The sequence below is a fragment of the Peromyscus eremicus genome, chromosome 1, assembly GCF_949786415.1.
Source record: "Peromyscus eremicus chromosome 1, PerEre_H2_v1, whole genome shotgun sequence".
Classification (NCBI taxonomy): domain Eukaryota; kingdom Metazoa; phylum Chordata; class Mammalia; order Rodentia; family Cricetidae; genus Peromyscus; species Peromyscus eremicus.
The window spans coordinates 92,187,875-92,211,349 of NC_081416.1; the positions used below are offsets into that span (position 1 = coordinate 92,187,875).

Consider the following 23,475-nt stretch of genomic DNA (forward strand, 5'->3'; position numbering starts at 1 on the left):
CAAGACTCCAACCCAGAAGGAACAGAACACTCCTTTGAGAATGGCTAGAAAGTATGAATGAGTCTCAAAGAAAAACAGCTCTCAATTTTCCCATAAGGATACACTCCACTTCCGTCCCCAAACGTAAAATCGAGCGTCTGCAGAGAAAAGCAGGTGCTTTCTTGGTGTTCTTAAGAGCAGGTGTACTCCCGGTCAGGTGGAGTTTTCAGACCAGACCTGCCTCCCCACCTCTGGTGCTGGTGCCAGGGAGAGGAGGGTCCTCGAAAGGCCCCATCCAGCCCGCCCTCCTGCCCCCCTCCTCAGTCACGTGGCCCTGTGGGTGGGGACCGACCTGAAGTTGGAGGAATCCGGAGCTCTCCCAACTTCGAGCACCGAGGCACGACTCTGAGAAGCCGAGCATGGCTCAGCTGTCAGTGATTCCCGGATCGGCCGCGGCGTGGACAGGTGAGCTGGGCGTCGGAGGGCGGGCGGCGGCTGGGGTGGAAGAGGCTGCTGGAGCACAGGGCCGTCCAGCCCATCCCATGCAGGGCATGCAGGGCATGCAGGGCAACCCACTCGGGAGAGGGGACAATTGTGCGAAGCGGCCCTGCGGGACACTCAGCGCCCCAGGGTCAGTTGGTCCACCGCGGGCTGCTTGCTCCTGGCTGGCTTTTTCCTCAGGGTGGATGATGGAGCAGAGGTAGGTGATTGACGCTAGACACCCCGTCCCCTGCCCCCCCAACGGGGCGCCAGAGGGCGGGGCGCTGTGCCAGCCACGCCCTTCCCGCGCACACTGGCTGCTCCCTGTGACGTCACGCTCGGCTATAAAAGACGCGGGAGCAAGGCTCCCGCGGCGCTGTCAAGGAGCTCGAGGCTGAGGGTGTTCGGGGCCCGGGAGACCGGGCCGCCGGGCCGCGGGCGCCTCAGCAATGTTTTACTCAGGACTCCTCACCGAGGGCGGCCGCAAGGAGACCGACATGCGGGAAGCGGCGTCCCTGCGGCAGCAGCGCCGGATGAAGCAGGCGGTGCAATTCATCCACAAGGACTCCGCCGACCTGCTACCCCTGGACGGCCTCAAAAAGCTGGGCTCGTCCAAGGACACGGTGAGCTCCCCATCCCCGGCCATGCCTGCCTCCGACCTCCGGGCCGCTGCTGTTGCCCAGGCCCTCGGGGCCGCTTTCACTGAGTCACTGGCCAGGCCTGTCGCTGCCCGCTCCCTGGCGGATGCTCGACAGAGATCCCCCCCTGTCTCACATCCCTGGGGACCTCGTAGCTGCCTGTTATCCCTGGCGTAGCCTTCTCCCGGGAGCCTGGCTTTCTCCTCCCCAGTACAAGGAAGGAAGAGACCCTGCCCCGCTCTATTGCTCTCAGATCTCCTTTCCTCCCGCTTATTCGGAATCTCAAATTTGGCTCCCGGGGCTGGAACCTCGCAGCGAAGTCTCAGCTCCCACTGCCTCCTCGCAGGCTGCGTGGCCAGTCCTGTGTCCCAGACAGAGGTGACTCGTAGTGGGTGATTGAGAAACAGTGGAGAGCGAGGTTTCGTGACGGTTGCTGAATCTAGATGACTTTGGTTGTTTCTACTGCGCCCTGCTCCCTGCCGCCCCAAATCTATTTAGTTTAGTTCTGGCCTTAATCTACCTTTGATTTTCTACCCTGAGTGGAGGTGGGGTGGGATGGGGCGGGTAAGGGAAAAGGGGGTCTAGCTTGAATATTCCCAGAACCTAAACATCTCGTCCCTCTTATCTCTTCCTCTTCTTCAGTCCTCCCTCTAACTAGTGAGTGGAGGGAGGAAGCCCTGACTGCTCCATCTCACAGATCAGCTAATGCATGCACATAGATGGAGCTGGGGTTGGTGCAGTCCTTTTTTATTTCTGGCAGGATTATTCTTGGTATTAAGTAGAAGTCCTGGACGTGGACCAGAATCCAAAACCATATTGTCCTCCATCTATTGAATAAGGGTGAATGGCTGAGGGATGTGACCTATATTTAATTCTCATCCCTCTCTCACAAATTTATATCTAACTTTGTAGTTTCATCTGGGGTTTGCTTGCACTTTTTTTTTTTTAAATGAGATATCAGGGTTTTGCTATATGACCTAGGCTGGCTTGGTCCTCAGCACACAGTACAAGTTGGCCTCTAATTCTGGATCCTCCTGCCTCAGTCTCATGATTGTTAAGATTATGTAGGCATGCACCACCACTCCCAGCTTTGTTTTCTTGTATCTATAACTTGCTTATTATTTGTGGAGAAATTTATGGAACATTAATTAAATGTCTTTTGCAACAAAAATAAATGCTCTAGATAATCTTTCTAGTATTTTTATATTTCGAGCTTCTGATACTTAATTTTGAATGCGGTTGTTGGCCCTGGTTCACTGAAATTGCTATTTCTGGCCCCAGGATGGCAATGGAGGCTAGTGCTTCTGCTTTTTTTTTTTTTTTTAAATAGTTCTAATGATTCATCAATACCAAAGATTTTCCCTTCCTGCTGTTAGATACTCTCATGAAAGGAAAGAGCTACTCCAGGTAACTTACTCTGTTTTTTAAAAGCTGTTTTTCGGCTTGAGCCTGGGTATAGTTGATCTAGTCATGCTAACACAGAGTGATGAGTGATTAAAATGTATTCCTATCAAAGAGATAACTCTCTCTTGCCTTCTTTCACTTTAAAGCATTCATGATTCATTTTGGCAAACTCAGTCCAAATAGTCTCTCCTTCAGACCAAATAATCCTATTCAACAAGGTGGGAGGTAGTATGGGAAGAATGAAAATGTGGACTTTTAAAATGCTGGATTTAAGGCATAGATGTTTGCTTTCCATGGGTGGCTATGGAGTTCCCTGATGAGAATTACCACAACATCCTTCTTCCTAAGATTCCTGATACTGCTGTGAACTATGTAAGGATAATTCTGTTCTGACTCCCTCTGTCACAGCTAAACCACAGGAGTGGGCAGCACAGAGTGTAGCTGAAGGCTACAAAGAGGTAGCTTTCAGAGGATAGCCATGGGTGTGACACACGGCAGTTGACTGTGAAACCCTGAGCCATGTTTCACACTTTCTGTACCCCATTTTCGGAGAGTTAATTTCCCTCCCTCACTGTTCTCACACCTTTAATGTGCAAGTTATTGAAGGGAGGAACCAGAGCGCATCACAGAAGCCAAGGCTGACTGAGGAGGGCAGGGAGAGCGCCGCAAGTGCTGGGGTGAAGCAGCACTTGGAACTGACGTGGCAGCCTCAGTACCATCTCGGAAAGGGTTTTAGAAACACGTTCTTATCAACTTTACAGACAAGATAGACCATGCCGACTCCATCTTCTTCCATGACGTGGAATTTGGAGGGCATTAAAATGGAACAGTAAGCCGGGCGGTGGTGGCGCACGCCTTTAATCCCAGCACTTGGGAGGCAGAGCCAGGCGGATCTCTGTGAGTTCGAGGCCAGCCTGGGCTACCAAGTGAGTTCCAGGTAAGGCGCAAAGCTACACAGAGAAACCCTGTCTCGAAAAACCAAAAAAAAAAAAAAAAAAAAATGGAACAGTAGTTTTGACTTGAAGTTGTTTATCAGACAACCCCAGTAGAAAGGGGGCAAAAAAAGGGCTGTGAGAGGAGAATACAAATTCAGTTTTTATCGACTCTGGGGCTTGAGCAATGTTAAGTCTGTGGATTACTTTTCATCACACAAGTAACCCATGTTTTAATGATGCTTCTAGCTTACTGAATTATTTAGTACCTTGTACTGTGCTCTTTCTGTCATGTTTGATATTAACATTTTTGGTTTGGCAGATGGTACCTGTAAGGCAATCAAAGATGGTCATGTTCTCTTGGCCCCAGGATAGTGCCTGTACCCAATTGCTTTGTGTGTGGAGTTGGCTGCTACAAAGTCTGCTGTGGAAATTACTCATATTTCTTATGTCTGGCTCACTTATTTTTATCATTTCATTGTATTGGGATTTTTGTATTAAATTAAGAACTAAAAGCAGATTTATGTGCTATATTATATTTGACTTAAAAAAAAAACTGATAGAGCCAGGTGTTGGTGGTGCATGCCTTTAATCCCAACACTTGGGAGGCAGAGGCAGGCGGATCTCTGTGAGTTCCAGGCCAGCCTGGTCTACAAAGCAAGTTCCAGGACAGCCAGGGCTACACAGAGAAATCCTGTTTGGAAAAACCAAACAAAGTCAAACCAAACCAACCAAACAAAAATAAAAAATCTGACAGAGTTAGACAAAAGCATCCTTATTCTTGGAGTTTTGCCTATTATAATTTTTCTTGTTTTGGTAACCAGGAAAGTTCTTCTTCTTGTACTACAGACTTTATTTTTTGAAAGCAGTTATGTCATGTGATGATATGCTGAATTTCTTATATGATGTTATTACTGACCTGCTTGGCTATATCCTTCCTTGCCTAGTAGCAGAGGGAGAAATTTTCTTTCTATGTTTGAGTCTGCATATAGCCAAAAACTTTATCCGAACTAGCTATAGTTAAGGCCAGGGGAGAGATAGTAGAACATAGTGCAGGAAACTGACTATTAAATACCCAAGGATAACAGTTCTCTGTCAATTAGAGCAGCTCAGCCTGGTGCCCTATAGATTAGCTACCCAGAATGCCAGAGGTCTAGGACTAGAGAACTTGGTAGCCTTAGAAAAGGAGTTAAATGCAGTATAATACCAGCCTCTAGAAGGGGATTGTGATGGGATGGGGGAGAGGAGTGGAAGCTGGGAGTGGATATGGTCAAGAGACATTGTATACATGTATGCAACTGTCAATAAATAAATTGCTATTTTAAAGGAATTACTTTTATGGAGATAGTGAAGGAAACAAGGGAGTAAAATATGTCATGAAAGAATGTTCTGGGCAAAAGATACAGCAGGTGCAGTAGTCTGGCCATCAGGATGCTTCATATAATTAGAGGACTGAGAGACGGCCAGTATGGCTAGAGCAAAATGAGCAAGGAGTGTGGTGATAGGGAATAGTAACAGACAAACAATGGAAGCTAGATCTGTTTTTTCCATGTTGTTAGGTAAGGATCCTACCACTAAACTACATCTCCAGCCTCTGACATGCATTAAAACAAACAAACAAAACCTCACTGTGGTCACTATGCAGAGAATGAACGGAAGCATAAAAATCAGAAGACAAGTTAGGAGGCTGTTGCATTATAGATAGAAAAGATGGTAGCTTGGTTAGATTGGAGGTAGTAGAGATGAGAAAAGGATGTGGTTTAGAGGCAGGAGCAACAGCACTTGGAAGGGAATAATAAGAAAAGAATCAAGAATGTGTATGACGCCAGAGAGATGGCTCAGTGCTTAAGAGCATTTGCGGCTGACTGGGGTTCAATTCCCAGCACCCACATGGTGGCTCATAACCTTCTGTAACTCCATTTCCAGGGGATCCAACTCTTCCCATCTTTTGACCTTCCTGGGTGTGAAGACATTCATGCAGGCACAACACCTATACACATAAAATAAAATAGAAAAAAGAAAGAATGTGTATGAGTTGGGTATACTGCCTATAGTTCCAAGCTACTTAAGACTAGCCTGGGCAATATAGTGAGAACTATCTCAAAACTTAATCAAACAAAACCAAAACAAGTAGATGGTAGTGCCATTTGCTAAGGTTGGCAGGAAGAAGTAACTAACTGAATGTGGAGCTCAAATATCCTTTATTACTGTTAAATAAAGCAAAATTTGGGGCTGGAGAGATGGCTCATCAGTTAAAAGCACTGGCTGCTATTCTAGAGGACCCAGGTTCAATTCCTGGCACCCACATGGCAGCTCATAACTGTACCTCCAGTTCCAGGGAATCAGACACCCTCACACAGACATCCATGCAGATAAAACACCAATGCATGTAAAAGAAAAATAAATCTTAAAAGGAAAAGAAAAAAGAAAGCAAGGCTTAGTGAGATTAGTGATTTGCCCAAGGTAATAAGCAACAGGTGGTAGTTTGCTAAGAGTAGGAAGCCTTGGTGCAGGGATAGTTACATAGATGAGATTGGGAAGGAGGATGAGTGGTAGTTAGTAAACCTTGAATTCTAAAGTGAGAATTTTTGTTTAACCCAGCTGGCAAGAGAACCATTGTAAGGGGAAGAGATCATGAAGGTAATGTTTTAGGATTACAGATACTTAGATTTAGCAGTAGAAATACAGAGTAATATACAAGGAGGCAGAATTTCATTCGCCAAGACAGAGGATAGAGAAGAAAAAACATCCTTTATGAGAAATATAGGTAGGACAAGTTCAGTCTGAAGCCTGTGGAATATTCAAGTAGGGGGGGCTACAGTTGGGGCTATGGGCCTGAAACTCAAGAGTGAGAGCTGTGCTTGAGATAGAGTCCTTTTAAAGGTAGTGATTTATGCAATGAAAACAGATAAAATTGCCAATGGCAAATATATAGAGTGAGAAAAAGGCCAAATATAGAGCACTGAAGAACAGTGACATTTTAAAAAGGAACAGAGGTAAAGGAACCAGTAGACAAGGCAAAGAGTAAACAGAAGGATGGCTAGTTGAAAGAGACATTCAAGAAAAAAAATGTTGAGCTTATTGCAGAATTTCTGATGACAAATATATGGAAGAAATCCATTATTAATTAAGTAGCTAAAAAGACATATGTTTGTATAATAAACTCAAGTACCTGCAGATGATAGCTCCAAGTATGGGTTGGGGAGATGGCTCGGGGTTTATGAACACACACCTCTCTTCCAGTAGACCTGAGTTTATTTAGCAGTACCTACATTGGGTAGTTACAACCTCCTGTAACTCCAGATCTAGGGGATCCAATGCTGTCTTCTGTTCTCTGAGGGCACTTACACTCATATGCACACGTTCCCTGCCCTGACACAGACTTATAAATAAGAAAATATGGGGTTGGGGATTTAGCTCAGTGGTAGAGCGCTTGCCTAGCAAGCACAAGGCCCTGGGTTTGGTCCTCAGCTCTGAAAAAAAAGAAAAGAAAAGAAAACAATTTTTAATGAACCAAGTAGGACAGCTATGAGGGAAAAGATGTTAAGCAAGTGTATTGGTTTTTTTTTTGTTGTTGTTGTTACTGTGACAAAATGCCTGACTAAAGGAACTTTAGGAAATAATGATTTATTTTGGCTCATGGATTGAGGGGACAGTCCTTCATGGCAGGTAAGGCATGGCAGTAAGAACCTGAGGTCCTTGGTCCATTGTGTTGCAGTCAAGAAACAGACACACACACAGAGATGCATGCATATACATATACTTAGAAATTAAATCTTGAAAAAAATAGTGTTATATATGCACACAAAACATATTTAGTTTTTGCATGTTCTAGCAGATACTTCAGCTGTCTAATTGGTTTTCCATATTCAGTCCTTTTCTATTTGACTCTATAGAGATTAGAAAGCTAAATTCTGTTCCAAGGTTTCTTGCAGTGAATATGATTGTTGAATTTCATCAATAAGATACAGGAGAAGAAACCTGCTAAGGGAACTTCTAGAAAAACCTTTGCTTTCACGACAAAAGAGATGGATGGCATCAGCATGGTTCCCTCTTCCCTCTTCTTTTGAATATGGGCATAATGCCTGGATCTAGGGCACCTTGCTTATGACCAAGTGGGCATGTGCAAGAGAAACGAAATTGTTAATCTACTGAGTTAATGTAGGCAATGTCCACCTTCAAATTCTTGTTGCTTTAGAAAAATAACACTCCACTTAAACCTCTGTAAGCGGGCCTTTCTTGTGGCTTCACTATTTCCTATGATATAGGATTACCATACTTCTTTTCTTTTCTTTTTTTTTTTAAACCTCTTTGTCCATATATCTTTACTTGCAAGTGTTCATTGCAAAGAATCATTGGTCTGGTCCAAGGCTCTGGTTTCTACTACACTATCAATGCTGGGCCCTCACTGGGACTCCTCTTGGGTATCCTGTTGTTGCCCTGTGTTGTAAAGATCCTGCAGCTTTGGGTTTGTGGGTCAGGCCCCTTCATGTGCTCTAGCAGATCATAGATGGGGTGGATGCTGGGGCAGACCAAGTCATAACCCTGGTTCTGGGCCTGGGCAGCTGCAGGGTTGGTCAACCTGCCACTTTTCCCCTGTCCTCACTACCAGGGTGAACTCTCCAGCACTGCCCCAGCTAATTTTACTCTTTGCAGCAATGAGCAACAGGCAGAGTCAGTTCTTCTCCTTTTCCACCCTCAGGGTCGGCTCTCCCACACCTACACTACCAGGGCCAGCCCTACTATACTGCCTAGTTGAGGTACAGGGACCACCCTCACAAGCTGTGCAGCTGCTGAGGGACAGGAATAGCCCTCCTGCTCCCATGACCCCAGGGCCAGCTCCTCCACCTGTCATCCATATTTCTAAATAAATGGTAATGTGCCAACTTTTTTCTTCAGAAAAGGTCTCACTATATTGTCCAGGCTGACCTTGAACTTGTGATCCTTCTGCTCCAGCCTCCTGATTTGCTGGGATTATAGGCATATACCACCATGCCCAGCTTCCTGATTTTTTTATTTTACTAGTACATACTACTAAATTGATTTTGTTAAAATGGATTAAGATGGACCAGCAATATGGTTCAGCAAGTAAAAGCACTTACAACTGAATCTGATGACCTGAGTTCTATTCTTGGAATCCACATGGTGGAAGGAGAGAACACACTCCTGAAATTTGTCCCTGGCCCCAATATGTATGGTGCAACACATGGGTACAACAGCCAGGCAGTGGTTGTGCTTGCATTTAATTCCAGCACTCAGGAGACAGAGTCAGGTGGATCTCTGAATTCGAGGTTAGCCTGGTCTACAGAGCAAGTTCCAGGACAGCCAGGGCTATACAGAGAAACCCTGTCTCAAAAAAGAAAAAAAAAAGTTCTCTTTGAATGGGTAAAAATTCCATTCTCTTATTCTTTCACACCATATCCTCTCTCCTGTTATATTAATATTCTGATGAATTATCATTTTGGAACAAATCAGTATTTACTCTTATGACTATGTTCATATTGTTCATATCTGAGATAAATGTACTATGATTTTTTATCATGTATTTTTCCAAAATTAATTCCTTCAAGTTTTTTCCTTTACTTGATTTTCAATATAAAAATGCTTTAAAACTATGGATGATTAAAGTTCATTAAACTTTTTTGAAACTAAAATATAATTACATATTTCTCATTTCTTCCTTCCTTTTCTTCCTTTTAACCCTTCCCATGCACTCCCCTTTTCTCTCTCAAATTCATGTCTTCTTTTTCCTTAATAAATATATAAATACAGCCTTCTCAGTCTGTATAATGTTATTCATAAGTATAGGATTTCAGGATTGACTACTTGGTATTGGTTTTGGGGGGAGCTCTTCCCAGGGAAGACTATTTCTTCCATTCACAATTTTCCTTGTTTGCCTGTAGATTTTTGTTTAGGTTGGGGCTCCATGAGATCTCCCCCTTCCATGTTAGCATGTCTGTTGCTGTTGTTCTTGTTCAGGTCTTATTTAGGCAGCCATGTTGAGATTTCATGGGTGTAGCTTCCCTGACATTCCTAGAAGATGCAATCTCACAGCAGATTCCCTGCTCCTGAGGGGCAGGAGTTGTGTTAGAGATGTATCAGTTAGAGCCGAGTATCCCATGATCACTTGGTCTTTGCATTTTTGAAGAGTTGTGGTTTTCTGTAATGCTTTCTGTCTGTTGCAAAAAGAAGGTTCTGTGATGAGGGGTGAGATATCTGGCTGGACTCTGGCACAGGATATACTCATTTTTATTTTTGAGGCAGAGTCTCATGCAGCCCAGGCTTAGCCTGTACTACTATGTAGCTAAGGCTAACCTTGAACACTTGATCTTCCTGTCTCCTCCTCTTTCGTGTCGGGACTACAGGCATGTGACACCATGCTTGGTCCGTTTTTTTTTTTTTCCCTCTTAAAGACGTTCTTCCCATTTTCTCATTTCATTTTGGGCTGGCTGCTGTTCGTCTTATGGGCAAACGTTTTCTCTAGTGCTACTCTCAGAATTTCCTTTGCTGTCCTTCTCAACTGGATCCTTTTTTATTTATTTTACGTGTTTTTTTTTTTTTTTTTTTTTTTTTTTTTTTTTTTTTTTTTTTTTTTGCCTGTGAGTGTTTTACCTGCATATATGTCTGTGTACTGTGTGCATGCCTGGTTCCAGCTGAGGCCAGAAGCTGGCGTTAGATCCCCTGGACTTGAGTTACAGAAGGTTGTGAGCCACCATGTGGGTGCTAGGAATTGATCCCAGGTCCTCTGAAAGAGCAGCCAAATGCTATTTCCGTTGAGCCAGCTCTCCAGACCCCCTCTACTGGATCCTTTATTTCTTGGATCCTATGCTTTTTGCCTTTTGTCTTCCTCTTTTTGGTTGAGTATCTTTCAGTAGCTTCTTATGGTTGTGTGGTAAATAACTCCTTAAAAGCTGATTAATAGCATGGCTAGGTATGAAATGGTTTACTTTTAGATTTTTAAAAAATATTTGTTTTTATTTTATGTATATGGGTGTTTTATCTGCATGTGTCTGTGCCAATAGAGGCTAGAAAAAGGCATCAAAGTCCTGGATGAAGTCATCCCTGGAACTGGACTGATAGGAGATTGTGAGCCTCCATGTGGGTGTTGGAAATGAACCTGTGTCTTCTGGAAGAGCAGCCCATGCTCTTAACCACTGAGCCATCTCTCCAGCCCCACTGTTAGATTTTTGAAGGTATTATTCCATTGTCTTTTAGCATCTGTTTTTTATTGTTGAAGAATCTTTATCATTCTGGCTCCCAATCCTTTGTATTTGGGCCATATTTTTCTCTTTGGAAGCTTTTGGGATTCGTGTCATTTATGATATTCCACGGTGATGTGATATCTTCTTGCCTGCTTTCTTTTCTAAGGATGTAATATCTTGAGGTACATTTTTTTTTCCTTCATCATGCTAGAGTGTGCCCTCTGAATCTTTAATTTCACATCCTTCAGTTCTTAGTGTGGTACTCAATACTTTTCTATAGTTGTTATATACATCTGGAAAGCCAAACTGTTAACCAGTCAGAGTCTTTTAAGTTGTTCTTACAAAGAGTAAGCTTTTAGCATTCTTCCCAACTGTTTGGGTCAAGTGGGAGTCATATGCAGACTTTATACCAGTGGTTCTCAGCCTTCCTAATGCTGCAACCCTTTAATACAGTTCCTCATGCTGTGGTGACCATAAGATTATTTCATTGTTATTTCATAACTGTAATTTTGCTACTGTGAAACTGTAATGTAAGTATTTGATATGCACCCCCCCCTCTGTGAAAGGGTCATTCGACCCCTAAAGTGGTCACGACTCACATGTTGAGAAACACTGCTTTAAACTATTGTGTTTCCATCCCTACTCACACCTCTGATGGAAGAAGTTACAATACCTCTAACTTCTCAGTTTTGCCAGGGTTTTGGGTTGATTGAGAAAACTGCTTTTACCGCTAGACACCACTATACATGTAATAGCTCAAACATAATTCTCTTAAGTAATAGTACAATGGCCTTTGGTATTTGTGGGTTCTGTATCCACAGATTCACCGAACTGTAAGATGAAAATATATATAAAAAAACTATGTTGGGGAATATTATTTTAAGGTGTGTTCCTTTTGTTTGTGTTACATTTGTTAACTCTATGATATTGGTGAAATTATTAAGGGCACTCCACGTAGTTAAAAGGAAGATTTATTTAGTGGGTAACTTACAAATGAAGGGATAGGTAGGTCGCGGGGTCTGGGGAAGGTGTATCGCAGTCCAGCGGTGTTCTCTGGAGCTCTGCTCGGTCAACCTCCACCGTCCAGGGTCCCGGAACAGAGAGTGCTTGCCCATCCAGATCTTGGATCTCTTGGCGCCTCTGTTGGCCCCGCCTTGTAGGCGTGACAGTTGCCGAAGCCTCAATGGGGGTTGGAACTTCCAGATCAAAGCTGGAATGGCTACCCACTACACTATGAAGTGGTGTTACTGTGCCTGTCTAAAACACCTGATGATCTAATAAAGAGCTGGCCAATAGCAAGGCAGGAGAAAGGATAGGCAGGGCTGGCAGGCAGAGAGAGTATATAGAGGGAGGAATCTGGGAAGAGGGAGAAGAAAAAGGAAGAAGTAGCCAGAGAAGGAAGAGGACTCCTGGGGCCAGCCATCTAGCTACACAGCAAGTCACGGAGTAAGAGTAAGATTTACAGAAGTAAGAGAATGGGAAAGGCCCAGAGGCAAAAGGTAATTTAAGTTGAGAAAAGCTGGCTGGAAACTAAGCCAAGCTAAGCCTGGACATTCATAATTAAGAATAAGCCTGTGTGAATTTATTTGGGAGCTAGGTGGTGGGCCCCCCAAAAGAGTAAAAAAGAAAATACAACAAAACTGTTTATAGGGACTGGAGAAATGGCTTAGCAGTTAAGAGCACTTGCTCTCCAGAGGGCTCAAGTTAGGTTCCCAGTACCCATCTTGGCCAGCTCACAACTGCCTAATAACTTCAGCTTCAGGGGATTTGACACCTTTTCTGACCTCATGTGTACACACACCTGTACATACACACACACACAATTAAAATTAAATAATTATTTAAAAATAAAATAAATATTTTCAAAAACAAAACCTCTGAGCTGTAAGTGGTATTGCATACCTGTAATCTCAGCTAGAGGCAGGCAAATCTCTGTGAGTTCCAGGCTAGCCAGAGCTACATAATGAGCTCTGTTTAAAGGTAAAAAACTGCTGGGTGTACGCCTTTAATCCTAGCACTTGGGAGGCAGAGCCAGGCAGATCTCTTTAAGTTCAAGGCCAGCCTGGTCTACAGAGCGAGATCCAGAACAGACACCAAAACTACGCAGAGAAACCCTGTCTCGAAAAACCAAAAATAAATAAATAAATAAATAAATAAATAAAATAAAAATAAAAAAAACCTGCTTTTGTACCAACATGACTGACTTTTTCCTTGGTCCTTATTCTCTAAACAATATAGTATAACAACTATATTTCTTATGTATTGTAAGCAATCCAGAGATAATTAAAATATAGGGGAGGATATGAGCAGGTTATATGCAAATAATGCCATCATTTCATGTAAGGGCCAAGTCTCCATGCATTTTGATATCTGCAGAGGGTCCTGGGATAAATTCTGAGGGTGAATGTACTAGTGGAAAATTTAGCAAGATAACTTTGCTTGTATTTCCAGAGACCCAAGTTGGCAGTGACCTCTGAAAAGGTTGCTCTGGCAGTCAACTCTGCTAGTCATTCAGAATTCAAAGAATTCATGAAGCAATATGTTCAGGAGCTTTTTATGGGCCAGTCTTAGAGGTGCGCATATCACTTCTACCCACATTCTATCCTCTAGAACGCATCACAGGGCTCTGCCAAAAGAAGGGTAGAAAGCACAATCTACTTAACTGCCCAAGACGGAAGGAACTAGGGTTTTAAGGAGCATCCATCAGCCGCTCCGCTCCTGTGGTCTGTGACGTAAAATAGTGTGAAGCACTCACATTTTCTCTAGTCCAAGCCAGTTTTTGTTTAGCTATATGCTGTTCGGTTGTCAGATTTTTGTCAAAATCTATTTTCTTTTTCTCTTACTTTTTTTTTTTTTGTTCTTGTGGGATTTAGGACTTTCTTTTTCCATTACTATAATGTTAGGAAAATTTTGATTGGGAGTAAGGTAAATGTCAGCTGTGTAGCCTCCTAAAATATGTAGGCATGGGGCTGAAATGATGGCTCAGTGATGAAGTGAATTGACTGTTCTTGCAGAAGACCCAGGCTGAATTTTCAGCACTCACATGGTGGTTCACAACCATCTGTAACTCTAGTTTCAGAGGATTTGATGTCCTTTTCTGGCCTCTGAGCGTACCAGGCATGCACATGGTACACACACATACACGCAAGCAAAACACTCAAACACATAAAAATGAATAAATATGTAAAATTTAAAAATATGTACACATGGGGCTGGAGAGATGGCTCAGTGGTTAAGAGTACTGACTGCTCTTCCAGAGGATCTGGGTTCAATTCCCAGCAACCACATGGCAGCTTGTAACTGCCTGTGACTTCAGTTTCTGGGGATCTGATACCTTCATACAGATATACATGCAGGCAAAACACAAATGCACATGAAATAAAAGTAAATAAATTGTAAAAAAATTATGTAGACATAATAAAATGATCAAATATCTAAGTTTAATATGGGTTAGCTGGCTGCTACAAATCTGCTGTGGAAATTAATCATATTTCTTATGTCTGGCTCCCTTATTTTATCATTTCATTGTATTGGGATTTCTATATTAAATTAAGAACTGAAATCAGATTTATGAGCCATATTATATTTGACTTAAAAAAACAACTGATAGAGCCAGGCGTTGGTGGCACACGCCTTTAATCCCAGCACTTGGCAGGCAGAGGAAGGCAGATCTCTGAATTCGAGGCTAGCTTGGTCTACAGAATGAGTTCCAAGACAGCCAAGACTACACAGAGAAACACTGTCTCGAAAAACCAAAAGAAAAGCAATAAGTATTCACTGTATGTTTTTGAGTTTTGCGAGGATGTCTTCTTCCCAGGATCTAGGAATGTTGAGGATGCTCTTTAGCTTACAGAGGAAGACTCCAGGAGAAAGAGAGGAAAATACAGAAGGATGGCTGTACTAAGAATGAATTCAGAATGTTAATGATTAGGTTTCTGTGCAAGATTAAGAAGCAGCAGACACTGTTGTGTTCGGCAAGACGGTGTAGAAGGAAGAAGCTTTTGATGAGGCTTTGATTAGATAGATGGCCCTTAAAGTCCCATCTGCAAATTCATTTGTCTGGGTAGGTCCTGCTAAGTGGGACTTGGCAGAAACCCCCACTCTGCTTTAGTGTGGCTCAAGCTGAGATCCGTCTTCTTACTGACCGAGATTAAAGTGAGGAATTGCTTTCTGCTGAGGAACAGCGTTCTGTCAGTGTTGCATCACAAAACCCGCTGGAGCCAGCCCTTTCCCTAGCCGCCCTTACCAAGCTAAGAGACATGCGCTGCCTTCTGTCAGTGCTCTGCCTCTCCTTTCCTCGGGGATGTTAATCTATATCCTGTTTTGCCAAGGACCAGTGGATTTGGGAATCTGTTTCTTCTCCTACTAGAGTGACAGCGAGTCACAGCTCTGACTCCCTTCTTCCTTTGAAATCTGTAAGATAGCTTATAATAAAGACTTTCCCCTGCTATCCTTCCCCAGGAACTTCTGGTTCTAGACTTCTAAGAGTAACTTCTTACTCTTTGAATCAGAGGAAGAATGTGGTAGGTTAGAATCTTGGGACTAAGTGCTATCATTTGAGAGTTTTGAAACGTTATTGTAAAGTGTGCACAAGATACATGTGCATAGAAAATTTCTCAGGTCAAATGACTTAACCTAAGAGAGAGAGAGAGAGAGAGAGAGAGAGAGAGAGAGAGAGAGAGAGAGAGAGAGAGAGAGAGAGAGGAGAGAGAAGTGTTCTAAATGGTGGTCTGGAAGCCACTTTGAGCAGAAATAGAGGAACATTATCTAGAAACTGTACCAAGTTCTAGCAAAACTCAGACCTGCCATTCTGTTTCCTAACATTTGGTTCCTGACACATATATAAAGTCTGTTAAATTCTCTTCTTGGTCAGTATCTGTTTTAAGTCCCCCACTTTCCTGTTCACTACACTTAGTTGTAGAGTGTTTGACTAGTATGCAAATACTAGCATACCCTAAGTTAAATCCTCAATACTGTGGAAGGAGGATGTTGAGGGACAGAAGACAGGAAAGAGGAGGAGGAATAAGAGAAGAAAAGTAGATAAGTGAATAACATGATAGGCCCAGTATTTTCAAGTGTACAGGTTGTCAGTGAGGATGATTCCTGTAGGGTTTGCCTGGTTCCAAAATGTCCATGTTAAGTTTGCTCAGCCACGAATTACTGTCTTCCTAGTCTATCAGCCAAGCTGGTAACTCCACCTTCAGAAGAGCCAGGTCCACAAGGCACCTGCAAAATAGATTTGAAAAGTAAGACTATATAGGTGTGACATTTAACATAGCAATTAGCGGAGCTTCTAAGTACCTATGACAATGAGCTGCCCTTTCTGTAAGCTGACTTACAGTTGTTCAGGAAAACAGAGATCATTTATTGTAGAATAAAGCTTCTTTCTCCTGACTTGCCCTTGTAAAGGGAGGAAGGCACAAGTCCACATCACCAGGGCTCTTCAGTTCTCTTAAGCACAGTGGTCCTATCTCCATGTACTAGTTACTTCTCTATTACTGTGATAACTCACCATGGCCAAGGCAATTTATTGAAGGAAGGGTTTATTTGAGCTTAGGGTTCCAGAGGGATAGAGTCCATCACCATCACAGTGGGAAAGTGTGGTGACAGGCAGGCATGGTGATTGGAGATGGAAGTTGAGAGCTGACGGTTCACATCTTGAACCACAAACAGGAAGCAGAGAGGACACAGTGGGGATATAGCAGGGCTTTGAAATCCTCAAAGCCTCCCCTCATGATATATTTCCTCCCACAAGAACACACCTCCTGAGCCGGGCGGTGGTGGCACACGCCTTTAATCCCAGCACTCGGGAGGCAGAGGCAGTCGGATCTTTGTGAGTTCGAGGCCAGCCTGTTCTACAGAGCGAGATCCAGGAAAGGCGCAAAGCTACACAGAGAAACCCTGTCTCGAAAATCCAAAAAAAAAAAAAAAAAAAAAAAGAACACACCTCCATGGGTGAATTCTGCTTAAAGGCCTACTCCTCATAGCTTGTTCTGGATGGCTTGTTCAGCCTGCTTTTCTTTCTTTCTTTCTTTCTTTCTTTCTTTCTTTCTTTCTTTCTTTCTTTCTCTTTCTTTCTTTCTTTCTTTCTTTTTCTTTCTTCCTTCCTTCCTTTCTTTCTTCCTTTTTTCTTTCTTTCTTTCTTTCTTTCTTTCTTTCTTTCTTTCTTTCTTCCTTTCTTTCTTTCTTTCTTTCTTTTTTTTCCAAGACAGGGTTTCTCTGTGTAGCTTTGGAGCCTGTCCTGGATCTCACTCTGTAGCCCAGGCTGGCCTCGAACTCACAGAGATCCACCTGGCTCTGCCTCCCGAGTGCTGGGATTAAAGACATGTGCCTCCACCACCCCCAGCCTGCTTTCATATACACTCCAGGATCACCTTCCCAGGCATAGCACTACCTGCAGTGGGCTGGGCCCTTCCGCATCAATTGTCAGTCAAGAAAACGCACCACAGACTTTCCTATGGCCAACTTGATGGGGGCACTTTCTCAACTGAGAGGCCATCTTCTGAGATAATATGAGCTTATGTCAGGTTGACAAAAAACTAAGAAGCACACTCCAGAGTAGTCTATTACATGTTGATTTATAATACCTGTGCTGACAGTAGCAGTGACATCCTCACCCGGGGGAGGAATATGAGGCAAAGTTGGAGCTGTTACATGAGGTTCCTTCATTACTTCTGTGGAGCCGGGGTGGGGGTGTTGGGAGAGGAGAGAGTGGCCTGGCATTAAGAAGCCTCTGCTTTCTATCCCTCAAGCAACCTCATAACATTCTGCAGAGGCGCCTCATGGAAACCAACCTGTCCAAGCTCCGGAGCAGTCGAGTCCCTTGGGCCTCCAAGACCAACAAATTCAATCAGGCAAAGTCTGAAGGGCTAAAAAAGTGTGAAGATGATGACATGATTTTAGTGTCTTGCCAGGTAATGTTCAAGGAACAGCTTTTCCAGAAGTTTCTAGAAAGTAGGATTTGGGTGCCCTTTATAATCTCAATAGTAGACCCTATCCTCAAAACTTTATAGACAGTGGTTCTTCACATGGAATTAATAAATGGGTTTTAAAGTTCTATATATTAGAAATGCATACAATATTTTATATGTGTGCACATTTGAATGGCAATAAGTACCAACGCTTTTGTCAGATTTACAAAAGAACATGTGATCTTTTTAAAGAGCTGAGATGTAGTTCAGTGGTAGAAAACTCATCTAGCATGCTCAAGGCCCTGTATTTGGCCCCCAGAATGATTTTTTTTAGAATATTGTGTATGTAATATTTAGTATATAGAATGAAACCTCCAAAGTTCCCTATGGGTACTCTATCAGCCTTAGAGTTAGCAGGAAAAGAGCCAATCAAAGACAGATTTAGCAGTGAAGGACAACGGGACAGCACCGACCGACTGACCAGTTGGAAGGTTGCTCTCAAACCATGCCTTTCCTTTGACTGCTGCTGCTTGCTCTTTGCTTCTCTAGAGCCTATTAAAGAGTATCTTTCCTTCCCGTAGTGTGCTGGAAAGGATGTGAAAGCTTTGGTTGACACCGGTTGTCAGTATAATCTCATCTCTTCGGCCTGTGTGGACAGATTGGGGTAAGTAGTCACTTGTGCTGGGTGCACGTCAGATGCAATTATATTCCTTGTTTGAATCTGGTTTAAGGTTATAGATGCTTGAATGTACCCACAGAAGCACAGAGAAACATGCAAAGTTTGTATCTTGGCCAGAACCATTTCCTTAATAGAGGGAAAATGTGGCAGTTGTTAGACAGCGGAAGAGATCCAGGACACCTCGGGCCTTCTGCTAACTCCCACTTTCTACATTTTGAGCAGACTTCTAGACTGTGGGATGAGAGAGAAAACCCAGGGTTCTCCGTCTCCTGGTCAGAGAAAGCCATTCTGTCTTAACTGCCGGTTCACTCAACCTTTCCTGCTACTTCTTTCCTTCTTCCTACTCTTCCTTCTAAAGTACCAGATGGCCCCTGAGGTAGCTGGCCTAAAATGAATAGAATCAACCTAGTATTGTTTTCCATATTTCCCTGTAGACAGTAAATCATTCCTCAGACCAAATCTCTGCAATTAAACAGTTATTGAGACAGACCAAGTGGCCTGTTTTGAACTTCATCCAAGACATGCAAATTCTCAAGTGGGCTTACCCAGGGCTTCATTTGGGTTCTTAATGATAGCATTGTGTACCTTCTACATCTACCTTGTTCTCACTCCTCATCACTGCTGTGACTCCCTGAAGTTGGCACTGTGGATTTTGCACATTACTGTTAAGGGTTGGGGTAAAATAGATTCCAGGACTCAAGTGGGATGAATCTTAAATTTTTTTTTTTAAATGTGGTAAAGAGATGAGGTATGTACAATTTGATTGTTCCAGAAAGACTAATAATGTCCTGATGCATAATTAGGCAGCAGACTGCCATGATTCTGGAGGAATTAATAACCATCTGTAAAACTGCAATTAGTTTTCTTTTGGATAGGCTGTAACACCAAAAGAGAGGAAATGGAGGAGAGCCGAAGTATTGGCACAGAAAGTCCATAATTAAGTATTTATCCACCAACCCATAATAGCTTGGGTGCTAGCTATTCCAACCAGCTTATGTAATTGTGTGAGCACTTGGTGCTATTCCTTTCTTTCCTTCCCGGCAAAGGCAAGTCAAATTAGGGAGAACTTCCTCCATAATACTCTCTGCTGATAGCAATATCTATGTACTTACCAAATAAATGCCTGTCCCTATTAACCTTATGGCCTAAGACAATCTGATGGGAATAAACTGAAATAGAAAGGAGGGGTAAATGGGACCTTGAATGAAGCCTTTTCTAAATTAGGATTAATTTGTCCTCTGATATCTGTTATCCACAGATGGGTAAGAGACACATTAATTAAACTATCTCACACACATATGGGGATGTTAGGATGCAAGCAGAATTCTCTGAATGTGTCAACTCCTCTCTTAACAAATGCAGGTAGTGATGTAAGCTTCTTAAAAATAGGAAACAAGTCTCGTGGTTTCTTTTGTATTCCCCTGGCATGTTTAGGAAAAGGGGTTGAAGCAAGTACAAGCTAGCTAGCCCAGGAAGTCCCGAGAGAATCCCTACTGTCAATCAGAAATCTTTGCCAATGAGATTATATCTTCCTATGTTTCAGACTAAAGGACCATGTTAAATCTCACAAGCATGAAGGAGAAAAGCTTTCTCTGCCACGGCATCTCAAAGTAGTAGGCCAGATTGAGCACTTACTGATTACAGTGGGCTCTCTCCGTCTGGATTGCCCAGCAGCTGTGGTTGGTGAGTTAAAATTGGGGACTAGATCTATGGACCTAACATAAACCTTCCTGAGGTCTCATGCCTGTAATACTGGCTTCTTCAAAATCCAAGGTTCATATTTCCTTGTGCTGTATACCTTTGTGCTAATTTTACCCTTCCAAGTGCTGTAATTACAGTGCCACCATACCCAGCACATTTTTTTTTTTTTGAGACAGGATCTCTCTATATGGTCCTGTCTATCCTAGAGCTCACTATACAAACCAGGCTGGCCTTGAACTCAGAGATTCTCCTGTCCCTCCTCCCTAGTGCTGAGACAAAGGCATGTACCATCATGCTCAGCCCAGCACATTACTTTTTTTAATTTTTAAATATGTATTTACTGGGGGCTGGAGAGATGACTCAGTGGTTTAGAGCATTTCCTGCTCTTGCAGAAGCCTCAGGTTGGGGCATCTATATAGGATGGCTCTCACAACCACCTGTGACTCCAGTTCCAAGGGATCTGGCATCTTCTTCTGACGTCCTCAGGCTCCTGTACACATACGTGGTGTACATACATACATATAAACACTAAGTAAATACATTTTTAGAAATAGAATGGAGCTAGTGGAATTGCTCAGTGGATTAAGATGCTTGTCATCAAGGCTGACAGCCTGAGTTTGATCCCCAGAATCTACATGGTAGAAGGAGAAAACCGACTTTTGCAAATTATCCTTTGACTTCCACATGTGACCCATGGCACAGGTGTTCCCACCCAAATAAATACATGTAACTAGATGTTTGATAATAAAATTATACTTGATTATATAAGGCTATTTTCACACAAGTATATAAATGTACTTTGAGCATATCCCATTTCCCTTTCTTACTCTTCTCTATCCAGTTAGTCCCCTTGTTTCCCTAGACAGCTTCACTGCTATTTTATGTTATCTGTTTATATATGATTTTATGTGTCCCTATGAAACCTAAGACAAGCAAATGAGAAAAAACATGAAGTATTTGTCTTCTGGGGACTGACTTAATTTATTTCCAGTGGTTATCTCCAGTTGCATTCATTTTTCTACAAATGATATAGCTTCATTCTTCTTTATGGATAAAAAAAATTCCATTGTGCATATCGGCCACAATGGAACAGATTTTGTCTACATTTACTTATTTAGGGAGGGGGTATGCTCATGTGACATGACACTTGTATTGAGGTCAGAGGTCAGGTCTTTCCCTCCACCATGTGGATTCCAAGGATTGAATCAGGTCTTCAGACTTGGCAGTAAGCACCTTGCCCACCGAGCCATCTTACCTGCCTGAAGACAGATATTAAAATGTCCCCAAGGGCACTTTTCATTTGGTGAGGGCACTGATCCTCTTCCTCCTCTGCCATTAATGCCTAATTGCCTACTCTCCCTCTGCTTCTCATATGTTCTATGTTAGACTATCTGCCTATTTTTTTGCTGAAGGCCTCTGTCCTCTAGAGTGAAAAAGACTGGTTCGAATTTTGGCTCTTACCTTCTTTTAACTATAATGATCTGAAAAAGTACTCAATAAAAGATGTTCAACAGATATTTATTGGCTAGTTAGCTGGCTGGTTTGTTGGATGGATGGATGGATGGATGGATGGATGGATGGATGGGACAAATGAACCTAATGGTGATTAGGCTGACATCCAAGCCAGCATGGAAATGTCTCAATCTTACTGTTTTGCTTTTATTAGATGATAATGAAAAAAACTTGTCACTTGGTCTCCAGACTCTTAGATCCCTGAAGGTAGGTCTGACTCTCCTTTTCCTTTGATACTTCCTCTCACAGGCAGGGAACTGAGAGTAGCATCACTGACAAGTGACCAGTGATCCTCCTTTGTTTCAGTGTATCATAAATCTGGACAAGCACCGGCTGATCATTGGGAAGACAGACAAAGAAGAAATCCCTTTTGTGGAGACAGTGTCTTTGAATGAAGCTAAGTGAGTACTGAAATTAGTCAGAGAAGTCAAATCCATCTGTCTTGAGTGGGGGGTTCTCAGTGCATGGGGTCCTAGCCCAAATCTGCCCTTGCCCAGACCAGAGTTCATTGTCCCACAGAACTCTGTAGTTTACATGTTATAATAAAAAAACGATAGCACACAGAATGGCGGAAGAAATCAACAGCTTTTTAAGGTAGAGTATGTGCATGTGAAACAAAATTTCAGTATGTAGCCCAGGCATGGAATGGGGTGTAAAGTGGAAGTGGGGGCATTGAGATGGGGTTTTTGTATATAGCCCTGGCTGGCTCTGAATTCATGAGCTTCCTGCCTCAGCCCCTAAGTACTGGGATTATAAGTGTATGCATGAGAAGTTTTTAAGCCAGTTTATTTGCCTTCAGATTAACTTCTTTGAATTTGCTATCAATTCTTTGTTTCTTTCTCATTTCAGCACTTCAGAAGCATAATTGCAGCCTGGAGAGTGTCTGCATGTGCACACACCAGGTTGACAGACTGAGAAAACTGGGTTTGAACTAAATGCAGTAGCAACTTGCTATGGACCAAGTCCTTCCCTCCAGTACATCCTGCAGGGGCTTCTTCCCACTCAGACCTTTCTAGACTATAGTCTGTGCTTAGAGATCTTGTCTAGTTAATGGCTTAATGGTTAAACAGCCATTGTTTTTTTACTTCTTTGAATATTTAATTTATAGACCCTTTGGACACTGCCAGGTCTCATTTGTGGCCTATTTCTCTGCTTATTCCAAGAATTTGCTTTTATTAGTCCAGTGTAGGGGCTGCCATGTTTCTCCACAGATAAAACTTGCTTTTTTAATAGTAAAATATATAGTAAATAGGATTCTCTTTTTAGCTGTTTCAAAGAGTTATATAAACATGTCTTGGAGTTAGAATCTCTTCTAATGAAATAATTGATTTTTTCCAATGTGAACTGATCTGAGAGATGTCTCAGAGAGATCATCTAGTCCAGACATTTCACTTAAACACACAGACAGTCAAGTGAATTGTCTAAATTTACATATTAAGTCAGTAGCAGAAGCCAGCCAGAATCCAGCCTGACATCCAAACCAAGGCTCTTGTGCTGCTTCATTTTTCCCAAGCCTTACAAGGAAGGCAGCAAAGTTAGAGTGCAAAAAAGGGAGGCGTACTGGATGTGGGTTAGTGGTGGAGTGCTTGCCTAATGTGCACGAGGTCCTGGGTTCAATGGCCAGCACTAGAGATAAAGAGAGATGGCTTGGTGATTAAGAGTGCTTGCTGCACAAGCATGAAGACTGCCATTTGGATCCTAGTACCCAAGGGCTGGGCATAGTCCTACACACACCTGTGACCCCAGAACTGAGGGGGCTGATGACAGGATAACTGATGGGACTTTCTAGCTGCCGGTCCAACCCAGAGAGGGAGAGAAAGCGAGAAAGCGAGAAAGAGAGAGGTAGAGCTCTATCTCCAGAGACCCCGCCTCAAAGGAACAAGGTAGAGAGTGATAGAGGGATAGAGGGTACCCAACGTGAGTGTGCACAGGTGCACAGCTCCACATACACTCATACGAATTCCTACACACACCCTCTCATAGACACACCACAGAAGAAAATGAGAGTCGGGGAGAAACAACAGGCTACAAAGAAAA

At 42.9% G+C, this 23,475-nt stretch overlaps 1 protein-coding gene across 1 annotated transcript; it reads left to right on the top strand.

The window, feature by feature from the left end:
* Nucleotides 1-809: 809 nt before the first annotated feature.
* On the top strand, nucleotides 810-22,561 carry Nrip3 (nuclear receptor interacting protein 3). The gene is made up of 7 exons (XM_059269011.1): nucleotides 810-1,082; nucleotides 17,388-17,549; nucleotides 18,128-18,210; nucleotides 19,769-19,908; nucleotides 21,593-21,645; nucleotides 21,745-21,839; nucleotides 22,288-22,561. Exons 1-7 carry the CDS (start codon nucleotides 909-911, stop codon nucleotides 22,301-22,303), a joined length of 723 nt encoding a protein of 240 aa, XP_059124994.1. The 5' UTR covers nucleotides 810-908; the 3' UTR covers nucleotides 22,304-22,561.
* Nucleotides 22,562-23,475: the final 914 nt, after the last annotated feature.

Coding starts and splice junctions, on each gene's coding strand:
- Nrip3 (XM_059269011.1), top strand. CDS start 909: ATGTTTTACTCAGGACTCCTCACCGAGGGCGGCCGCAAGGAGACCGAC. Junction 18,211..19,768: donor GCCTGTGTGGACAGATTGGG/GTAAGTAGTCAC, acceptor CCTATGTTTCAG/ACTAAAGGACCATGTTAAAT. Junction 21,646..21,744: donor AGACTCTTAGATCCCTGAAG/GTAGGTCTGACT, acceptor CCTTTGTTTCAG/TGTATCATAAATCTGGACAA.